The following is a 22530-nucleotide window of genomic DNA, read 5'->3' as shown; positions in this document are numbered from 1 at the left end:
ACCCAGCCCCCTCTAGGCATTCTATTAACATCAATGATTTAAATCAGTCCTCATGGTTTTCAGGCTTGACATGGAAGAACTTGATGATAATGGTCATGTGGACCTCTGGCCTTTAATCCTTCAATGTAGGGTCATCATGGTGCTTTGATCAGATGGTGGTGGCGCAGATCACCACCACAGAAAACCGGAAAAAGAACAGCAGAGAAAGTAGGGGTTAGTACGTTTTATGGAGCCACCGTGAATGATAATGATAATTAATTGAATATACAGAATATCAGAGTTAAACTAAAATGACGCTATGAGAAAGCCATGTTAAAGTAATGTATTTTCTGAAGTTTTTTAAAGTGCTCCACTGTATTAGCCTGGCAAATATCTATCGGTAAGCAATTGCAGATTTTAGGTGCCTAACAGCAGAAGGCCACCTCACCACTCCTTTTAAGTTTAGCTCTTGGAATTATTAGCAGACACTCATTTGAAGATTTAAGGTAAACTAGATTAAGTGGGTCAAGGGTGGAGAAATACTTCTTTACTTGGAGTTTAATTGAGTAGCCATTTTGTATTCAGTATCTGGAGGCTCTAAATTGACCGAGTGTTGGCTCTGGGTAGGCCTTGGTGTGCACTGTCGGTAGGTGGCCTTCATGCTGAGGCTCTGGTGACCTTGGACTGGATTAACTGGGTCTGATAATGCATTGATGGATGGATTATAAATTCAGGTATCAACGGGTGACAATAGGCCTATATTCTTTAACATAATGCAACCACCAATATGTCAGTTTTTCAAGTTAAAACTAAAAGCACATTTCAGTTTAGTCAACAAGGTCTTCTGCTTTTTCTCATGTGTTTGCTACTATTGATCTGTAATTGCTAAATATGCCTTATAGAGAGAGAGACAGTGTGTGTGTGTGTGTGTGTGTGTGTGCGCGCGTGCTTGGGTGTGTATGCATTCACCCTGAGATGTACTGGCACCATGTCCAGGGGTTGTTCTTGCTTTCCTCACAACCCTGTTAAGGATAAGAGCGTTTGAATACGGATGGATGAATGGATGGATGGATGTCTTGTTTTAAGCTTGCACTATCTACTGTTCAGCCAATGTCCTTATCACGACATTAGGCATCATCCTTGGCTTGGTTGAGATGCCAGTTCTGTGGATCAAAAGGAGCTAATTGAGCCGGTGTGGTAATATTAATTGGATGCCCCTGGAGGACTCCCTTCAGAAGTGTACTAGCAGATCCCACTGGGAGAAGCAAACCTGAAATATGCTGGAGGGGAGGTATGTTCCTTGACTGGAATGGGTGCCTCTGGGAATTCCCTGGGATGGAGTGGAGGGTCTGGTCTGTCCACATTGACATCTCTTATTAGGACAATGGATTGAAAGTGAAGTGAGGTGCAGTGAGGTGAAGGTGTCGTTCCTGAGGAGTTCCTTTATGACAGATGATGAATGTATTGTCTCTTATTATTGTGCTATTGTGTTGTACATAATTATTGTGTCACTGTCCCTCACTCATATGCCATTACCATAATTCACATTAGCCTTTTTAGGCCAGAAAACTATAATTCATATATTGAACAAAATGCTTATGCTTTAAAATTTAGGTGGGAAAATGTCAAATCCCTCCATCAAAACTGAAACCTCTTAAATGTCAAAGCATGATTTAAAAACACAGGTGTGTCACTTATGGAATATAATTTGTGTCCAAATGAAATAAATACAAGGGTAATTATGAAATAAATAATTACATAAAAAAAGTACATATAAATGAGTCAATCATTTATGAAAAAAAATGTGTATTTAAATAAAAGTCATGTAGTTATTATAAAATTCAATGTCATCATTTTATTTTGGCTCAATAATGTAGACAAGTTGCATTAAATTATTGCCAAGGCCAAGGCTTTTAACCACAGCAGCGCCTTAGAATTTATTGACAGAACCTTGTTGAACTTGGAGTGTTACATGTTCCCAGTCTTTGTATATTAATATGAATATTATTGTGTAATAAACACACACTGTATGTAAGGTCATTTAAATAACACTCAATATTCATTCATTTTCTGTGCACAGTTACTACATTACAGAATTGTAGGGGACCAAATTCAATCCCAGCAGCATTGGGTTTCGATCACAGTTTCAAGGAACCACACAGACAAGAGGAGAATATGTCAGCTTCACGCAGAGAGTGACCAGGCTGCAGTGTGCCACCATGAGGCAGCAGCGATGACCACTGCACCATAAGGCTACCCTAAATTAAAGGGTAAATGTAAAACATGAATAAGAAGTTAATCTCAAAACACTTTGCAGAGTGCCTTTTTTTATTTTTACATTACTTTTATTATAGAGAAGGAGGCTTAAATGGCTTGCTTTGTATTCCCGATGAGTGACTGTGCCACCTAATATTAGGCAAGAGAAGACAGTTCAGTTAAATGCAACCACAATTTTGCTTTCAGAAATTCTGCTTGTTCCTTCAAGTAGTTCTCTTCATGTTGAGATGTTGAGTTCAGCGAGACTTAATGACCCACACCTCAGTGCACTGGGCCGAGTCTTCACGGCATGACAGTGTCCTGTGTGTCCTGCTTCAATGGTTGGTCCTGTGCTGGGTGGAAAAACGTGGAACCTTTTAACATCAAGTTATAGTGTGATCCTAGTTAGCCAGCTGTGGGTCTTCGGGTTGGAATGAGGTTAAGCCCCCACCGACCTACATTTCCATGGTGGGCTGGCAGAAAGGGAAGGGGTGAGCACTGGTTTATTTTTGAATAATTAACAGCCTGATAGAGATCTGCTGGCTGCTTTCTCTGCAAACGTTAATTACAGAAAGGAGGGCTGCTGGCCTCAGGGGATTAAAGAAAGCACAGGCCCAGCTGGTAAATGTGGCAAAGTGGTCTCAAAGAGAAGGGCTAAGCCAGGGAAAGATAAAGATAAACAAAAGGCAAGTACAACGAGAGAAAGAGAGAGGGGATGGGCGACACTGGGGGGGAAACGGGGTGGCAGAGAAGCACGGCAAACAAGTCAAAGGCATTTGGAGACACACTGTGTCAGGTCCTATTCACACATCAGGTTTAGTCTGCAGGGGTCTCTGTATGGCGGTGCGATGGTTAGTGCAGTCTTCACACAGACAGCGAGCGAGCCCAGAATGTCCTTTCCTACTGGAGGCAGCAGAGCTAAATACTGTGCTACCCTCATGGAAATAATAATACACAAACCTCATATTAGAAAATGCCATGACTGGTGGCACATTGGTTGGTCCATTGGTCGTCATTGTCCCATTTTGTGCCTGTTTTTGCTATGTCTGTGTGACTTTTCCTCCTGGTACTCCAGTTTTCCTACCACGTCCACTTGAACATGCAGGTTAGCTGTATTAGTGTCTCTAAACTGGCTTCTGTGTGTGTGTTTACTCTGAGATGGAGTGGCACCCTGTTCTGGCTCATTTCCTCCATTTGGACCAGTGGGGTCTGACCACCCTGTGACCCTGAATTGGATTAGGTGGGACTGATTATGTGTGCATGGGATGTCCCTCTGTGAATTTTATATTGCAACTTACCCAAAGCACATCCTCACAAGGTGCTTCACAAACCCTATTTTTATATGTTATTTGTCACAAAACACTAGAATTCCTAAAATGGAGACTATAACAGGCATGGAAATCGCTTATAAACTTACTCCACAAATCACAGTATGTAAGATAATAAGCCATTATAAAATGTTAAGTCTTGTGGCCTGAATGGGGCGCTCCAGCTCCCCCAAACCAACAGAGACAGGGACAGAGACAAGTCCAGCACAACAGAGGCTTTTTATTTTGTTTATCTTGGGAAACTCTTCTCCCAAGTGTTTCCCATCACAGCCACAAGCACAGTACAGAAAGCAAACAGCAAGGAAAGAATTCTTCTCCAGCTTCCTTCTCCTCCTCCTCCTGACTCTGCCTTCCAGAATAAAGTGAGGCTGCACCTTTTATGCTGCACTAGGGAGTACTTCCAGTGGCCCACTAGCGTGGTCCGGAAGCACTTCCAAATGAGGTGAGACCCCGACAAATGAGGCCTCCCCAGTCCCTGCAGCACCCCCTGGCAGTACTCTCAGAATGCAACAGGGCTGAGCCCAGCATGCCCTGTGGAAATCCGGGGTGCTGTTGCACCCCAGTGGGGCTGCTAACTAGCAATCTGGGGGAGATAATGCCCTGTGCATGTTCTCACCCCCGGGTCCTTCCACTGGGACAATCAATGGCAGCTATTCAACGATTGTTTGGAAGGTGCGTCATTTCACACAATGGTGACATTCCATGGCCATTCCATGGTGATTTTATTCTGTGTGGACATCTTAAAAGCCAAGTGTACCGCAGACATCCTGCAACCATTGGTGAACTAAAATGGAGGATTGAAGAGAAAATCTCTGACATTCCTCTTGACGTGTTACGTCAAGCAATGCAGGCTGTCAGAATGTGTACGGAGAAATGGACAACACCTTCATGATGTTTTCTACAAAGCATAAAATGAATATTGAATGAATACTGATTACTATCATTAATTGCATATTATGTATAATATATTTCATCATTAAATATATTTTGTAATGTGTTTATTCGTGCATTGAACGTCAATTGAAAACTTCCTGTTTCCCTGCGCCACCCTGTATAAATAATGCTTGTCTATCATTTACAAATTTACAAATAACTGGGGCTTGAACCTCGGTCTTGGTCTTAATCGATAGCTTATGACGTGATACATGTAACGTAACCCAAGAATTGGAGGTGTGAGCTACCTCATGTACATAAGTGAGCCTTGGTCCTTCCCGAAGCAAGTGGTGGCACAGCCACGTGGCATTGCTGACAAGAAAAGAACCACGGCAAGTTTTGCAGACAGTGAGGCATTTTTTTACTGGCTTACCTGATAATTTTCATCAGCGACACAAGTCATACACTTTGAGACTAACAGACATGAGAAAGAATTGAAGAGGTGGGCTCCCTCCACCATGTTATTGGGCTTCAGGTCCCACACACAACAAGCGGCCACGTGGTCATAAATCATGACTGACAAGAAAGGAACAACAGCACAGGCATGTCTATCATGAAAACAGCCACACACAGAATTCACTCGAGCTCCATATGCACAAAGCATTCAATGATTCAACTTAAAAAATCGTTTATCGAGCACATCGATCTCATTTAAAATTGTCCAAAATGTTTCCAGGGCAAAATCCAACCTGTGAATGTTGTAATCGAGCTCCAGCTTCACTAGACCACATGTTTTGGTCGTGTACCAAATTAACATCATTTTGGACCAAAATCTTTAAATGGCTCTCAGACAGCCTTGGTGTCACAATCCCTCCTAACCCATTAGCAGCTGTGTTTGGTGGACTCCCAGATGGGCTTACAGTGGAGAAGGACAAACAAACTGTAATCACCTTCACTTCACTATTAGCACTTAGACTTGTCTTGCTCAGCTGGAAGAATCCTAGCCAACGTCTGTTAAGTCAGTAGGTAACCAATGTTATTTACTATTTGAAATTGGAAAGAAGATCTAATTCTCTCTTATTGGATCTGTTCAAAACTGTTTTGAAAAACCTGGCAGGATCTAATCAATAATATTTTAGAATAAGCATTTATACTGGGGAGAAAGACTCCTTTCCCTCTTTACTACTCTCAAAAGTTTTACTCTGGCTGTTGGCCTTCCTCTCTTTCTCATAGATGGGGGGTTGAATTGAATTTAGTTCTGTTAAGTTTGACTTGACAGTACATAAAAATATCAGGGAAAGAGCCTTGGTGACATCAGAGGGCAGTAAAGGACATTGCACAGGCCAACAGATCAGCACAAGAGCCTTTGGTGGAGTGACCTCGGGTCCTGTGTTTCGTGAGGGGTGTATGAGCTGCCTTTCTTCAAGGACCAGTTAAGTTGTTCAGGCCCTCACAGGGTGCACATGTTTGGAGAATGGAAGGTTACAGAGGGCCACAGTTCAAAAGTCAAGGGTTTAAGCAGGTCGGCATTTGTGGTGCTCCAGCATGTCCTGGAAATACCTGTAGTGTGTTTATGAAGTTAAGTTAAGGCCATTTAGGTAAAATTAAACCAATCAGTGACTATTAAGGAGCTTCACGCCCCTTTAACAAGAATATTTGGAAAGAAAAAGCTTTCTCAGGATTTTTGCTGGCAGGGCCCAAAAACTACTTTCTCGAAAATCGATAAACCATAATAGTGAAAGCAAAAAGAAAGAATGTATAAAAAAATTGTTTTGATTTTTGGAGCTTTTAATATTTTTTGCAGTGGAAAACAAGGAATTTTGCTCCCTAAAGCCTCATTCACATTTCATGTTTACCTGTTGTTCTGAAGTGATGTAATGTATGTAGACGGTCACACACTTGTCAAATCACTTCTGTTCATGCCAGTCATTCACATCATCGCGGACATGCACAGTACATTTATTAAAAACTAGCCGTCCCCCGTGGCTCTACCCGAGTAGAAGTGATACAGGACAGCGAGGAGGGTCCTGCCTGGCTCCCCACTCCTGACATCATGCTTCCACCTCCCCTTGGCCTGCAGCCTCTGTCTTGCATTAGTCGCAAATATATCGCTCCTGCAAGTGAACTATGATACTTAGCACGATGAGAGAAGTCACAAAATCAACCAGAATGTTCAAGCAAATTCCAGAAAAAAAGCCGTGATCTAAACCCGTTAAGTAGTTCTCTCATTCGCTAGCCAAGCGGAGGTAAGGTATACACCCTGAGGCTGGCATGTGAGTGAGGAGGGACCCGACCAGCTCCCTCTCTCTCGGATTTGCGCAAATAAATTAGTACCATGAGTGAACTATGATACTTAGCACGATGAGAGAATTCGCAAAATCAACTGGAATGTTCAAGCAAATTATAGAAATAAAAACTAAATCCGTTAAGTAGTTCTCTCATGAAAAACGGACAGACATACAGATAGACAGACAGACAGACGTTGGATTTGATATATATAGAGATGTACTCAAATACCCCATTGTGCTCACGACTGTGCTTTCTCCACAGAAAAATCTCATTACACGGAAAGTCGCCCCCCCACCCCACCCCACCACACCCAGTTACATAGTAACCACAATTTCCTGTTTGTTGATGCCGAACAGGTTGAGGATATGCACTCTCTAAGCACTGAGGAGCTTTATGTCTCAGATACATCTTTCAGATTGGGATCAGCAAGATTGTCATCATAACTGGCAAAGTGGGAATCATACTACCAGATCACATCTTGTGATTCAATAAAATGTCTACACTTGACAGAATATGAGTCCATTGATTTTATTTTCCACTAGTGATCTTTATGTAAATACTAAATTACAGACAGAGGCACGTGGAGTTAATGCATGATAATACCTCCAAACAGCACTAAACGTCTTTCTTCTTCTGTCTGCTATGATTTGGAATCACAGACAAGACAAAGGGGTCTGAGGCCCCCAAAGAGTTTCACAAGCAGACCTGCCCAGAAATGACCTTACCTTGGCTGTCCGCCCCCAGCTACTACATGAAGGCTTTGGCCAGCCAGGGCCTACAATGGAAGCTGGCTTTAAAACTTCACAAAGACTTTACATCTTCAAAAATAAATATATAAAAATGCCTGACAATTGTACTGACATCCACTAGAGATTTACGAAAATGACCACAAGACCAACAGAGCATGAGTCAAAACCAGGAGTCAAGCATATTGACCTCCAAAACCCACTAACACTAATCAAAAATCAATCCTTTTAAATACAAACAAAATAGTCAAAGCCACTGGTATCATAGAAAATAGCAAATAGTGTTTGTTTATCCAGTTTCGGATAAATTTGGAAAGTGTGAGGTGACTTTTGCACAATCGTGACAAAGATGTCACCATTGCACAATCCCAGTGCATCATGGGATTCACTACCATGCTAAATGGGTGACACGACACCCCCAAAATGGAAGCTCCCATCAGCAAATCAAAATGACTTCAAAAAGAATGTAAAAAAACAAACAACTTTTAACTAAGTCTCCAAACAAATGTAAATGAACACTCAAAATTGATTTTCCAAGTAAAAAAAACCCCAGAAATGATGTAAAAATTATTTTTTGGACTTCAAGAAAGTCCAAGAAAAATGTAATAAAATCAATGTCGGTCACAACAACAAGAAATAGGGTAACCGTAAATCTCTGAACAAAATATCTTTATAAAGTGAGAATTTATTGAATAAATCAAAAAAGGAGCAAAAGTAGCAAAAATCAATTTGCCTAACAGGCAATCCAAGATGATCAAGTCGTAAAAAGCAATCCAAACAGCAGAATCCAAGAACACAAGCAATGAGCCACAAAAAACAGAAATATTAAAAGGAAAACAATACTCAGAGTAACCTCCAAACAACATACAATACTCCACTGCCGGGACCCCCAGTCTGACCTCAATATAAAGCCTGAGGGGATACCCAGCAAGCAGTGATGCCAGGGTGGCCCCGCCTCCTGGGGTTTCACTCACAGAACACAAAGAATAGCAAGCATTTAATAATATAGTTACATAAATAATAAATAATAACAAACCTAAGAGAAATTATGTGAAAAACAGTAATAAAAAAGAAAACACATTTATGGCAGGGAATAAACCCTGGTTGATACTTAACAGTGTTAAAGGCACAAGCGAAAAGAACACTTGTTTTGCAATTTTTTTTATTATGGGAAACACCATTTTTTACTGCAAATTCAATTTTGCCTAAATTGTTTCGCTCATCACTAATAGTAATAGAAGTGTAAATGTAAACGTAGACACAAAGAGAGCATGCAAACTCCACAGAGATAGTGACCGGGCTGGGATCTGAACCCTGAGTGTGCGAGCCAGCTGTGCTAACCACTGTGCCGCCATAGCATCAGCTATACAATAACACAGAGCCTATAGGAGTGTTCACCCCCTTGGAAGTTTCCCTATTTTTATTGTAATACAACATTGAATCTCAGAGGACACTGATCAACAGAAAAAGAGCACTTTCATGTCAAAGTGAAAACACATCGTGGTCTAAATTAATTTCAAATATAAAATCAAAACTAATTGATCACATCAGAGTCCACCCCTTCACGTCAGTTTTTAGTGAACGCAGTCAGAGAGAAAGAAGCACATTAATGTTTGATAAAGAAACCGTTGTCTGCTATAAAGCTGTTCGGCTGTTCCCTGTCAGGCGTTTTCCTCTCAGCAAGTGAAGCTTCCATGGAAACACCTGCCATTATTTCTAATATAGTATTTAGTAGATGTCTGCCTGAGGCCTTTCATTTACTAGGCATTTATTTTCTTTAAAAATATTCACACCATCCCCACGAAGAGACAAATTTGACCTTTTTATTAATAAGTAGCCTGGGTGGGGGAGGACTTCCTTCACTTACCCCAGAATTGTGGCTTTTGCTTTTTTCCTGAAGAGATTGGGTGAACCCTCATGTGGCCTGCTGAACAATTTTCGTGACATTACATCTCAAAACTCACTCAATTTATAGATTGAAAAAATGAAATGATGGCAGAAAAGGGCACGGAATTGCAGCACCCACAGTGGGCAGGCAGTGGGGCCGACTTTAAACTGCAATCTGGCCTGTTGATTGGCCACCTCTGCTTTGCTGTGTGACCCTGAGTGGCCTTTAACCTGCTCATGCTTCAGTTATAAATATAATAAACTGACTATATAAAATAAACCTGTGTTTTTGAAAAACGATATGGTACTAATACTCTCCAGATGTATTATTATGTGCATGCAATGCATTGTTCAAATCATAATACATTACTGTATATAACATCGTCTATCAACAATATATTAAATAATAATTTTCTGGAACTTTTTAGTGGTGAGTGCTGCTCTAAGTGACTTGGTTTGAATCCCAGCTCAGGCTTTCAAGATTGAAAAAAAAGTCAAAAAGAGAAAGGGATAAAGGAAATACTCAAGAAGCAAAATCGCATTTCATTTATGAACCGCAACAGAGTAACAAAATACAACCAATTCAAATGAAAATGAGCTGACAAGTGCAATATTATGTTTCCAAAACCCTCCAACAAACTCAGCATCCTAAATCTTAAACATTTCAGTTCTTAATAATAAGTGGAAGTCCCCAAAATTTCAACAAAAAATCCAATAAGCAAAAACACAATCCCTATTCTCATAATGCACGATAGAAACCAAACTAACTAAAGCCACCAGACAAGGATTGAGAATACCCAAAAGGAGCAAGCGACTAGAACTCGGACCCAATGTCATGCTAGCAAAAACACTTTTGAGTAGGACCAGGAGATAAGACATAGTGAGAAGGCAAAACAAGTTAGAAACCAAGAAATCACACCTCGGAATAGTAACAAGTAATCACAGTCAGAAGACAGCAAGCAAAGGGTCCACCCAAACATTTTTTTGAGAAATTATTGTATTACACTGTTGAGTAATTGAGTATTACACTATTGAGTCATTAATTTCGAGAATAACTTCTTTCAACAAAACCCAGAGGAGGAAGTGCTCTCAAAGGATGACCTTTTAATCTGTTGCATTGTAATGAGGAGGTCATGACCTTCGAGGACACACCCCTTATCATGTGGGTTGCTGATCTAATGATTGGATAAAAACAGATGGTGGCATCCATAAAATCAAAATAGCAGCAAAGATGGCAGAAAAAGTAAGCGATGAATCAATAAAAGGGCCACAAAATTAGATTCCTTGCCTTGTAAACTGCCCAAAAGGAATGTAAGAATGTGGCGTTTAATACACAAACAGCCATAAAATATTTTCAATAACCTAATTCATGACACCCAAGTCACAGACTATAGAGGCAGGGGGCCAACCTCAATGCCGTGCTCTTTTTCGCCTTTTATTAGTAGAAATACAAGAGAAAACAAAATTGCAGGGGTAGTTTCACTATGGGCGGCACGGTGGTGCAGCGGGTAGTGCAGCTGCCTTGCAGTAAGGAGACCTAGATTTGCTTCCCGGGTCCTCCCTGTGTGGAGTTTGCATGTTCTCCCCGTGTCTGCGTGGGTTTCCTCCGGGCGCTCCGGTTCCGTCTAAAGACATGCAGGTTAGGTAGATTGGCGATTCTAAATTGTCCCTAGTGTGTGTGCGCCCTGTGGTGACTCATGCTCCTGATTTGTTTCCTGCCTTGCGCCCTGTATTGGCTGGGATTGGCTCCCGTGACCCTGTAGTTAGGATATAGTGGGTTGGATATTGGATGGATAGTTTCACTATTGCAAAAAAATAATAATAATAAAACAATATCAATTTGTGCCCAGGAAGAAAGGGGTTTGATAAATATGTAAAGAAGTTTTTTCCTTCTTATATTTCCATCTCACCTGCAACAAGTGCTTGAGGTGGAACCAAATAACTGGAGACACTCTCTTTATGGCGGCACATGAACATTTGATCAAACAGTTCAGGTGGAGGATGGGGTTTCTTCCCATAAGGCTTTGTGATACATTAACATTCAAGTATGAGGTGGGCAAAAAAGGTGACGTGACTCACCAACACGCTAAGTAAAGGTGATACTTCAATTATTGTGGTACAGTGACATATGATTGAAGAGCTTTAGCTTTCTCCCAGGAAGCATTGAGCACCACAATACATCAACATTTGACTAAAGGGAGTGTGTTTATGTGTGTGCGTGTGTGTGTGTGTGTTTGGGGGACCCACTTGAAGATTCATGTACAGTGATACTTAAATCATTGCAGTACAGTGATAGGCAATCAAAGTGCTTGGGCTTTTCCCCATCATGTGGGATACATCACCATCTGATTGAAGAGTATGGGGTGGGGAATTCCCCATGAAGATTCACAAAAATGTGCTGATAATCAATGTGAGCACCAGCTCACTTCAAGCACCGCCTGCAAACATGTGGTAGGTCTGATGCAGGGACTTGTCAGGTAGCAGGAGTAAGCTGGGGCTGATGGGAGGAAGCCTTTATCAGCACACACAATATTTTGCCCCGGCAAAAGAAGAATCTCATCTAAGGCTGCAGCTACAGTGTTTTCTTCCTTTCTAATTGGAATAACAATTTCATTGCCTCACCGGATTACAGCTTTTGTCTAAAAGTACGTCTCCTTGTTTCATTGTGGGCTGTGTGGAGCCATGTTAAATTTCCAAAAGACTTTTTTCCCTTGTTAATTTTCATCAGGACCCTTATTATGAGAAATATTCATGTCCAAAAAGAGAGTGTGGTGTTGCTAAACCGTTAAGGAGTAATGTTCCTTCCTGTCCACCCCCCCTCCTGTTTTTTTAAAACTCCAAATCACTCTTTCCAGTTAAAGTAATGGTTGTGAAACTGCAAAAAAAAAAAAAAAGAGGTATACTGTGAATTTCACAAAACTGTATGCAGAACAAAACTCATCTGTTTTGTTCTTCACTACCTATTATATTTTGTGATATTCTGTTTTACATTACATATGCAAATGATTTTGTTTTACTTAAGTTTTGTACAAATGACTAGCAAGCAGTGATGCCATATGCACAGCTAATAAGCAGAGTGTGAATAACGCATTATGGTAGTCAATGCTATTAGAAATAAATGCAAAGTTTCATCTTATTCTAATATGAGGTCATTGGACAGTGAAGCCAATTCTGACTCCAGAGGACACAAGCAGAGCCAGTCAATCCCTTAGGTCAGGGGTGTCGAACTCCAGTCCTGGAGGGCCGCAATGGTTGCAGGTTTTCATTCTAACCACCTTCTTAATTAGTGATCTGTTTTGCTGCTAATTAACTTTTGCCTTAGTTTTAATTAACTCGGCTAAGACCCTTTAGTTCTTTCTTTTTCCTTAATTAGCAGCCAAACAATAATTTGACACAAAATGAACAAACAGGGGACAAGCTAAGCACATTATCTGAACATAAAGAAAGGTGATGGTCTTGGTAAGAAATGTCTGCTGTGATAGAATGAGAGCAGCAGCAAGCCATGGAATTAAGTAATGGGTTTAATTAACAGCCAGAATTGGCTTCTCATCAAGCAACTGGTTGGAGTGAAATTGGTTGGCGTTTGAAGCCCCAATTTAGCTGGTCATCTGTTGGCTTGTTTCACGTCTTATTTCTGTTTGGCTGCCATTTAATGAAGAAAAGAATCAAGTGAGAGGACTGAATCCTTACAAATAGGGCTATTAAAATGAAGGGAAAAGGAGTTAATTAGCAGTGAAAACTGGTCAACTGTTAGAATGAAAACCTGCAGCCACTGCGGCCCTCCAGGGCTGGAGTTTGACACCTGTGCCTTAGGTGACATAGTCGGCCACCTAGGGCACCATCTTCTGAGGAGTGCCATTTATGAAAGTTAAGGGGTACATGTCAGACACCGAGAGGGAACACCCCGTTTTCGAACTCTGTTGATAATGAGTGGGCACCGTTACAGGCCGGCCACAATTCATTCACTCAGTACACCAAGAGATACGCGCTCCTTAAAGTCCATGGTATATACACAAAGGAGTGCCATTTGTGCTACTGAAGAGGTGTATGATCTGGACACCAAAGGAGCCCCCCCACCCCATAAGTTATCAACATTTAATAATACCAACTATCCACCATGGACAACAAGGGTCGACATCTGTCCATCCTGCCTAAATGGGCTTTGACCAGAACTGGACACAAGGCAAGTGCCAGGCCTGGATGGAATGCTAATTCCATATATTTCCCACTCGCACACTCATACTGAGCCAGTTTAAAGCTGGCAGTTGTAAATATGCATGGAACATGGAACAAATGTGCCAACACTGGACAAATATGAGCTGGTTTGTAATTGAACCCAGGGCCAGGGAGTTGTGAGCCTCAACTGTTATGAGCTGTACCAGCATATTGTCACATTGTAAAAGAAATCCATCCATTCATGGGAACAATTTCATCTATTTCAGGGTCACAGTGGCTTAAAGCCTATTCTGGTAGCATTGGCTTCAAGACAGGAATCCTCCCTGGAAGGCACTTCAGTATTACATTTAAAAATGATTTAAAAATTAGATACAGCATGTCGTACTCAAACCCACATACTCCAGTTTAGGGTCCCAGGGGGCTGTAGCCTATCCTGGCACCATCAGATTCAATGTAAGCGTGTACCACAAAAGGAATTCTAGTGTTACAAAAAAAAAAAATACTTTACCAAAAAAACTTGGCTTGGTTTTTGTCCTGCCATGAAGTGTGAATTATGGGATCTTCTATACAGAGATGTTTGTCCAGTCAATTCAATTTGTCACCTGTGGACTCCAATCACATCTCGAGGAGAATTAAAGTTGGAGTACCACAGCAGAGAGAGAGAGAGGTGGGGAGCAGGTGCTGATAGCCCATTGCCACGTCCACCACACGACGAATCACCTGGACTGGGACCCGAGTGCAGTGGGTGACACTTCAGCACCACACTAAAACAGCGTGAGTTTTTTTTTCAACAGTGGCTGGAGTGCCAATCCTGCCACCAGCCCCCAAGTTTTCCTTGTAAGTTGTAGGACCTGCTTGCAGGGCTGGATGCAGGTTAATATCACACCCACGATGAAGCAAATTGCAGGTTAAGGGCATTTCTCTCAAAGCCTCTGATAATGTTTCTGAAAGCATATTTTCAATGCAGTTATACTGGTGCCCTGTTTCAGGGATTGTTCCTCCATTGTGCTGCTAGGCTCCAGTTCTGCAGCAAGCCTGCCTGGGTTGGATTGCAAAATGTATATCAATAGACGAATGGTTTATGGGTTACCGATAGGCTGTGTACATTTTCATAGTTCCAAAATGGAACACAATTACTGTACTAACAACATATTAAGAGCAGTATAACATTCTCGGGTCTACCCCTTGCAGTTTCGTGCACGTTGTCAAACGTATATTACATCTGTTAGCAAGACATTAATAAACGGTGCGCAATGCATAAAAACGCGACTGTCAGAAAAAACAAGACGTCCGTCAGCCTAGCTATTGAGAATAGAGTGATGTGCAAAAATATCAAATGTTCCCATTTCACATTAAATGTACAACATAATCAAGGGGTCTGAATATTTCTTGAATCCACAGTAGGCTATGTGGTGGGCGCGTTAGAGGATTCCAACGCCTGGTATGCACGGGCGGCTTATCCATCGGATCATTGGGCCGTTGTAGCTGGAGTCGTAGTCGCCGTAACTAAAAAGGACAGTTTCTTTTTATTATTACCGATATAGGCGTGAATAGATGATCACTCACGAACCAAAACGGTTATTTCCTAAACAAACCTGGGCACGCGCTAATGTTTCAGAAATTTCTGAGGATGCCCCACTGCGTAATCCATACCCCCGATATCGGAGACTCCATGGACAGGCGTGTTTGTAAGCGCTAGGGTGCCTCTGGGCACCTGTGGTGTACACTTAATGCCATGTGCGTGCAATGCTTTTACGTGCCCGTGCCCACAGACGACCAAGGTGTAAATGTAAGTGTCACGTCTTTTATACGTCGGTACCATTCTGTATCTGCAGGTTGGTATACTCCCACACACGTCCGTAAGCGTAAGAGTGGCACCGGACCTCTCTGGGATACAATGAATTAAGAGTGTGCGTGCGCGTGCACGAATGTCAGCACGTGAGTGCCAGCGGGCAACTGTTGTAAATGAGTGTGGGTGCGCGTGCGATGACAGCGAGAGGCTGTGCATTGCTGTTAATGAAATATGGATGCACGTGAAAGTTGTTCACACGTGGGTGGCTGCGTGTGGTGAATGGGTGCATGGATGGTGTGCCGCTGACTAGTGGAGCATATAACGTGTGGGGTCATTCAAGTCCCCGGACCCCGGTATCTAAGCGAGCGTGCGCCGCCTGTATGTTTATTTAGTAAGGGGCGGGGTTCCCTTTAGCTACAGACAGCCACGCCCCTTCCCCCGCCTCAGCAGAAAAAGATGAGGTAATCCTCCTCGCATCCCCTCTAGAGACCAGTGAGCGGAGAGAAGCAGAAATCGGCGAATTCAGTAGGGGAGGAAGGATGACAGAAGCAATCTGCACAGGAGAGCCGGCGGCATTCACGGCTGCGTGACCGAGCTGGCTGGGGATACCAAAATCCGGGGCGGCAGAGAGTACACGAGACGAGGCAGTTGTAGTGCCCAAACTCGGCGCCGGTGGCCACCATGACGGAGCGCTGCAGCCTGTGGAGTGCCATTTCGGCAGCGGCATGCTGCTTCTACCGGGGATCCTTCATGCAGGTGCAGGTGAGAGACGAACCGCTGCATGCAGTACATCCTCGCAGCAATCGTGGGAGTTCGTGTTTGCCCAGCGAGACGCCAGGGTGGGTCACCTGTTAGGGGGTAGGAGATACGGGAACGCGCTCCAGGCACCTGCCCCTCCAAGCCTCCAGGAGACACGAGGGCTGGGCTGAGTGCACCACGCAGCTGCCTTACTGAACAGTTAAAAATCCTTCAGTAGCGTCTTGAAAATTGTGCATGTGTTTAATATTGTAAATGTACATTATTGTTTGTAGCAGATTCTAAGAGGGCATGAACATAAGACTGAGTGTCTGAGAGAGGAGTGTGTGGCCGGGGGCATCAGCCCGGAATCGGACCAGGTCTTCACATCACATCAGAGTTTTCTGATGTGAGGATACTAATGCTGGTACCTCACTCGGCTTTGACAGTGGGATTGGCTGAAGAGATCCCCACTATGTGCGAGAGAGGGTTAGTGATATGGGTAATAAATTTGCCAACTGATTGCAGTCACAGAAAAACCAGGTGTGCAGTGAGGTTCTCAAAGATAGTGCCACAGCACTCTCTCATTATGCATAATAGGAAAATCAAACTTCAGAAGCATGATGAGCTGGGTGGGCTACACTTTTTAATTCAGACATCTGTTCTGTAGCTCTTCATTGCGCATCTTGGTGTTGCAGCTTTAATTGCATGAGTCACTAGCCTGAGAGGGCACACGGTGTTGCCCTGCGCTGAATCGTTTTGACCCAGCTGCTCTCTTTGCCAGGTGATATGTCTATGGAGCAGCGTGAAGGCTGGGTTGGCTTTCCTGCTGATACACTAACTAGAAATACTGGAGATGAAAGGTTTATTTTAAGACAAGATGAAAGGCGTGTTCTGATTTATACTTAAAACAAATCACAGATTCAAAGAGCAAATAGATCAGAGCACCATAGCAATATCTAACTGCAGTCAAATGACTCCAGCACATCTCATCAATTACATTTTACACATCAGTACATAAAGCTGGTACTGTGGGGAAAAACAGTGATCATTTCATCATTTAGTCAGATAGCAGCAGAATGGACAACATTCACAAAGGATCTCATTTTAGTTTGAACATTTTTCACTAAATGTCTGATCAAGATTCAATCTGAGTCATCAAGTATGGGTGGGGCGAGGGATACTGCTACCACCTCACAACCCCAAAGGCCCAAGTTCAAATCTCAGGCCACTTACAGGTTATGAATAGTTGGTACATTCTGTAGGAAATGTGTCCTGGTGCTTTGTTTTCCATCTGTGTGTTAGGTTAGGAGGTTTCTCTGCTTTGGCCAGGTATTGAGTGAGTATATTTAAAGAGTGTTCTGTTTTGGTATCCTGTCAATGGTTGAGTCGTGCTTTGAGCCAGATGTTGCCAGTTCTCCACAAACCAAAAAATGGATAGAATGATGGATGATCTCTTAAAATGTAGCCAATAACTCCGTGCCAATTGCATTCAACGATGATTAAATCGTAATGGATCATTTGGCTTTTGCCAAGGCTAGGCAGTACATTAATACCAGGTACACTGTTAAAAGTAATGGTTCTTAAACAGCACTTTACTGTGTTGTGTGGTTCGATGCTTGACAAAGAGCCACTGCATTCTGGAAGGGTTCTTTGCATATAAAATGTGCTCTTTGGGCTTTCAAAAGGTGCCTTATTTGTGTACAAAACCAAAATCTTTAATGGACAGTTGGCGACCCAAGAGGATACCAACAGGTCCTGAAAACCTGACCTTCGCCGGTGTTATTTGTATGCAGCAAGAATCCTTTTAAAATCAGGAATCCCGTGGTATATCTCAACTCTGTTATCATCCATTCATGGCTATTTATTAAACCTAAAATCCAAATAAATAATGGTTCCTTCTGGGACCTTCTTTTGGATGGTTCTTTAGGAAACCAAAAATGGTTCCTCTATGGCATCGCTTTGAAGAAGCACTCTGGCACCTTTATTTTTAAAAGTGTACCCGTTTTTGCTCTGTTGCTATTTTCACATATTATTCAAATTAAATGGCAAACAAATTAAATAAATGACAATTCTAGAGAAGAAAGTTAAAAAAAAAGTTAAATCCAGGCCAACTGGCATATAGGGTGCCAGCATAGCTTATTTTCATGATATGTTTTGTACTGCTGCCATTTTTTAAGCTCTTCTTGTTAATGATGTGTGAAATGCGGATTGTATTAGTAAAGTAACATAAGATGTTCGGCTCATTCTAACCAAGGCAGAGTGACCGGTTGTGTGGAAGGGTGACATGGCATAGCTTCTTAAACTATGGGCCGTTACCCATTGTGGGTGGCATGCTGTCTGACTTTGGGTTACACAGAATTGTGAATCGCAATAGTACTGAATGGGTAAGGGTCATTAATGGTTTGCGGATTGTCTTGTGTTGGCTCTCCATGGATAGAAAACATCATTGCTTTACGTCTGCGATTCTTCAAGGGGGACGCCCCGAGGGCTGACAATTGCTAGCAGTGTTCAAGTGGAACATTTTTAAGGTGAAGTGACTTGCTTATGGTTACACTGTGTCAGTAGCAGGGTTTGCAGTTCAAAGCCTTAACCACTACACTGCACTGCCTGTATGCATAGGTCTGTCCTATTTTTGTACGTGTTTTATTGTCTTTTTTTTCTTTAATATTATTAAAGTCAGCATATCTCTATTTTTTATGAACATCTCGTTTGGCATCACCATTTTTTAGTATGAAAACATCGGTGCTGTCATATTCTTTGTAGAATATTTCCACTGTTGATAGCCAAATGACCAGTGATGTCATTGCCCTGCTGCTATAAAAGAAAACCTATCTGTGCATAGTGATTTTGTAACGTTTGTTTTGCATTAGTTTGAATTTTGGTGGCCGGTATTTTTGACCAACATCCATGCCTTTAATACCTCTTAGTCACAGCCATCAGCAATGTGTCTGTCTGCAGAGAGAGTGGCGCCCTTGTTGAGAGGTTTACTTACCTCGGCAGTGACATTCATGTCTCTGGTGACTCTTCCTATGAAGTCAGTAGATGGATTGGGAGAGAATGGGGGGTCATGAGGTTGCTGGAAAGGGGTGTGTGGCGCTTCCGATATCTATGCCAAAGGACGAAGGTCCGAGTCTTTAGAGTCCTGGTGCTTCCTGTCTTGCTGTATTGTTGTGAGACATGGACGCTATCCAGTGATCAGAGACAAAGCCTGGACTCCTTTGGTACTGTGTCTCTTCAGAGGATCGTTGGGTCCTGTTAGTTTGACTTTGCATCAAAAATTCCTCATGGAGTCCCAAATAAGGCACATTACCTGCATTGTGAGGGAGCATCAGTTACTGCACTACAGCCATGTAGCGCAATTCTCCAAGGGTGATCCGCCTCGCAGGATCCTCATTGTTGAGGACCCGAGTGGCTGGAGGGGTCAAGGGGACACCCACGAAACACCTGGCTGCGGCAGATATAGGGTCATTTCTGGAGGGTGGGACTGGACTGCGTGTCTGCCTGGGGGGTTGCCAACCAGGATCCCAAACTGTTTTGTCATGTGGTGGGTGCGGCAACGCACTGTACCAGTGCATAATCCCCAACATGACCTGTATTTTTGACTCCTTTAGGGTTTTCTGATCCTTTGCTTGTTTATGATTTTACCTCCATTCACTTCTTTCAACTAGTCCATCTCCTGACTTTTTAATTTACCATCTCGGTATTCTGACTCCATTCTGGTCCTACCATAAAAACATCAAAGTTGCCAGTGTTAACACCTAAAAGTGAATTTAAAATATGAGACCACTGTTCCCATGTTGACTCTTTATGTGTTAATTTAATATTGTGATTTAGCTCTGTCACTCTATTTTCACCATTTTATACATTATACAGCACTACACTACCATTCTTGTTATTGTAGTTCCATCCTAGGCAGATTGATCCTTCTTTTTATATCTTGGATCTCCATGAACTCTGAGTTTTCCATTTCAGATTTCCCTTTTCCTGTTAATCTTTGATTTCAGTCAGTTAAAGACCTTTGTGTTTTGTTCAGCAATTTGACTGGGCAGAGAGATGTCTTTCTGGTCTAGTAGGGTCAATTTTTTGTTGCACCTGCTAGGCTGTTTTGCCAGAGGAATACAGTTTTAACAACATCTGAGAAAATCTTGTGCGAATGGCAGGCACCTTGAGCTGCAGGCATCAGTGCACTCTTATTCTCGTTAAACTAAAGCAGATTTGAGCCGCATACCAGCAAACAAGTATACTGAGCAGAAGGAAGGTTACATTTTCACAAGAAAGGCATATTGTTTTTAGGCAAGTTCAGCTTCATATGTACACATGGGCAGCAGGGACTCATTGCCTCTCCGGGGAGGCCCATATCCTTATTAACACCCTGAAACTGCTCCATTGCTTAAGGGCTGACTTAGAACAACCTGGTCTCCTGGATGAGCTGCCTGTGTCTCCTTAACAAGGTGTACATGTTCAAATCGTTTCCATTTCTTACCTTGCTGTTTTCTGCTTTACTTGAAGTGCCTCATAGGCTCTTGTAAGAGCAGGAATGCAGCAGGCAGCCACAGTTATATTTGAAAGGGAAAATGCAGCTGTGAGGAAAGGGCAAGCATGGACTTCATGTTTTCATTCCGGCACTGAAATATCAATGGCACATTAAAGCTGGTAGCTATTTGAAGCGGAAGACGCAACCGTGTGTCAAATCTTTTTAATTGGAATGATTTTATTCTCAGTGCTGGAGGCAGTTGGACAGGTTCTCTTATAACCAACGGGTTTCCATATTTGTTGGTTAACCTTAGAAAGGCAGAGCATGCAATAGAAACCTGAGGAGGAGGAGGAAAAGTTATAAGCAACCAGAGTGAATGCTACATACTTAATGGCAGTAGGTAGTGAGTGCTAGTGACATTTTCGGGGTCATATAACCTCATATAATCCAAATCCTATTATGTAATATCATCTACCGTTGAATTCTGCTCCGTACTTGTAATATTTCTATTGCACTCTTATATTAAATTGAGGATGACTTGTGTTCTTTTCTGTGTATTGTATTGTATTTTATATAGCCCATATTATTTGACACCCAATGTATACCCAACCTACCTGGAAAGGGGTCTCTCTTTGAACTGCCTTTCCCAAGGTTTCTCCCATTTATTCACTACTATGGTTTTTTTAGGGAGTTTTTCCTTGTCTTCCTAGAGAGTCAAGGCTGGGGGGGCTGTCAAGAGGCAGGGCCTGTTAAAGCCCATTGCGGCATTTCTTGTGTGATTTTGGGCTATACAAAAATTAATTGCATTGTATTGTATATAACCAGCAGTTATAACAAGCAGTTAAACAGACGCCTTAGAGAAGGGCAAGGATGCTTTAACAGAGGATAACTGTTCACTTTGTTTAATTGGACATGATGTATATTTTCTATCCTGGATTTATAAAAGATGGTAGAACATTTTTTTTCAAGCAAGGAACTATCGACACATGAAATAAATTACCAACTACCATGGTGGAGAGTAGGACTTTAGGGTTATAAGGACAAGGTCCCAATGATTATTGTGAGCACCTAAACTGGGAGACGCTAACACGAGAATGCAAAAAAGAAGTCAGTGGAGCAAAAACCTAAAATGCAACCCTAACTGCCCGATTTTCACCACTAACTATAACACGAACAGAGAAAATCTTTTAATTGAAATTATACAGCAAGGGATATTGAATTTCAGTGGCGTGGCCATATTTAACCCAGAGGTAATTAGACTGACCCCCAGATTGACCCATGTAGCAGAAGAATCTGACCAATCAGAAATTGCGATACACTACGGTACTGCTGAAGAACAATGATCACAGCCCAGCTGTGGCCAAGAACCCTTACAATCACGTGATGAATAACGTGAATAAAAAGCGAAAGTAAAATCCATAACATACAACATAGGGACCCTCCAAAATATCAACTAGATAAGAATGGGATGGACAAGCTTGTTGGGCTGAATGACCTGTTCTCATCACAGCTGTTCTAATGCTCTGAAGACAGGAGGCCTTGGAATTGCCGTGTTACTTTAATATTTTCATATCATACGATTTTCCAACCTGCTTAAACCAACTTAGAGTCACAGTGGGCTCCAAAGCAAGGCAAGAAATATGGTGCTGTCCATCGCATGGTCTATTTATGCACACACCCGCACAAGTCCAGTTTGGAATAGCCAGATAATTTAACCTACCTGGTTGTGGGGATGTGGGAGAAAAAAAGCAGAGCACCCAGAAGACAGCTAGTGGAGACATAGGGGGACACACACACAAAACCAGGAGAAGGTGAGAACCCCGGTTAGGGCAGAGATCTGGTTTATTAAAAATCTGTACTTACATTGACAAGTACACTTCTGGAATTCTCCCTTTCACAGGCACTCCTACATCATTAAAGCATGCAAAAAAACAAGTTAAAGTCATCATTGTCCATCGTGTGTTTTATAATAATAATTTTCAGATCTTTTTT

The 22530-nt window shown here is 42.2% G+C and overlaps 1 protein-coding gene across 5 annotated transcripts in view; it reads left to right on the top strand.

Moving 5' to 3' along the window:
• The window catches only part of sh2d3ca (SH2 domain containing 3Ca), a 255417-nt gene that overhangs the window by 116734 nt on the left and 116153 nt on the right, over window positions 1-22530 (top strand). The window contains exon 1 of one of the 5 annotated variants that reach the window (XM_028809207.2): window positions 15672-16088. The exons of 3 other annotated variants lie outside the window; for them this stretch is intronic. In XM_028809207.2, the coding sequence (XP_028665040.1) occupies window positions 16008-16088 (81 nt within the window). In that variant the 5' untranslated portion in view covers window positions 15672-16007. Of the gene's footprint in view, window positions 1-15671; window positions 16089-22530 lie in introns of those variants that run through there. One more of the 5 variants, XM_028809209.2, reaches the window with a different exon arrangement.

Source organism: Erpetoichthys calabaricus, chromosome 9 (genome assembly GCF_900747795.2).
Source record: "Erpetoichthys calabaricus chromosome 9, fErpCal1.3, whole genome shotgun sequence".
NCBI lineage: Eukaryota > Metazoa > Chordata > Cladistia > Polypteriformes > Polypteridae > Erpetoichthys > Erpetoichthys calabaricus.
This window is presented reverse-complemented; position numbering and strand designations above follow the sequence as displayed.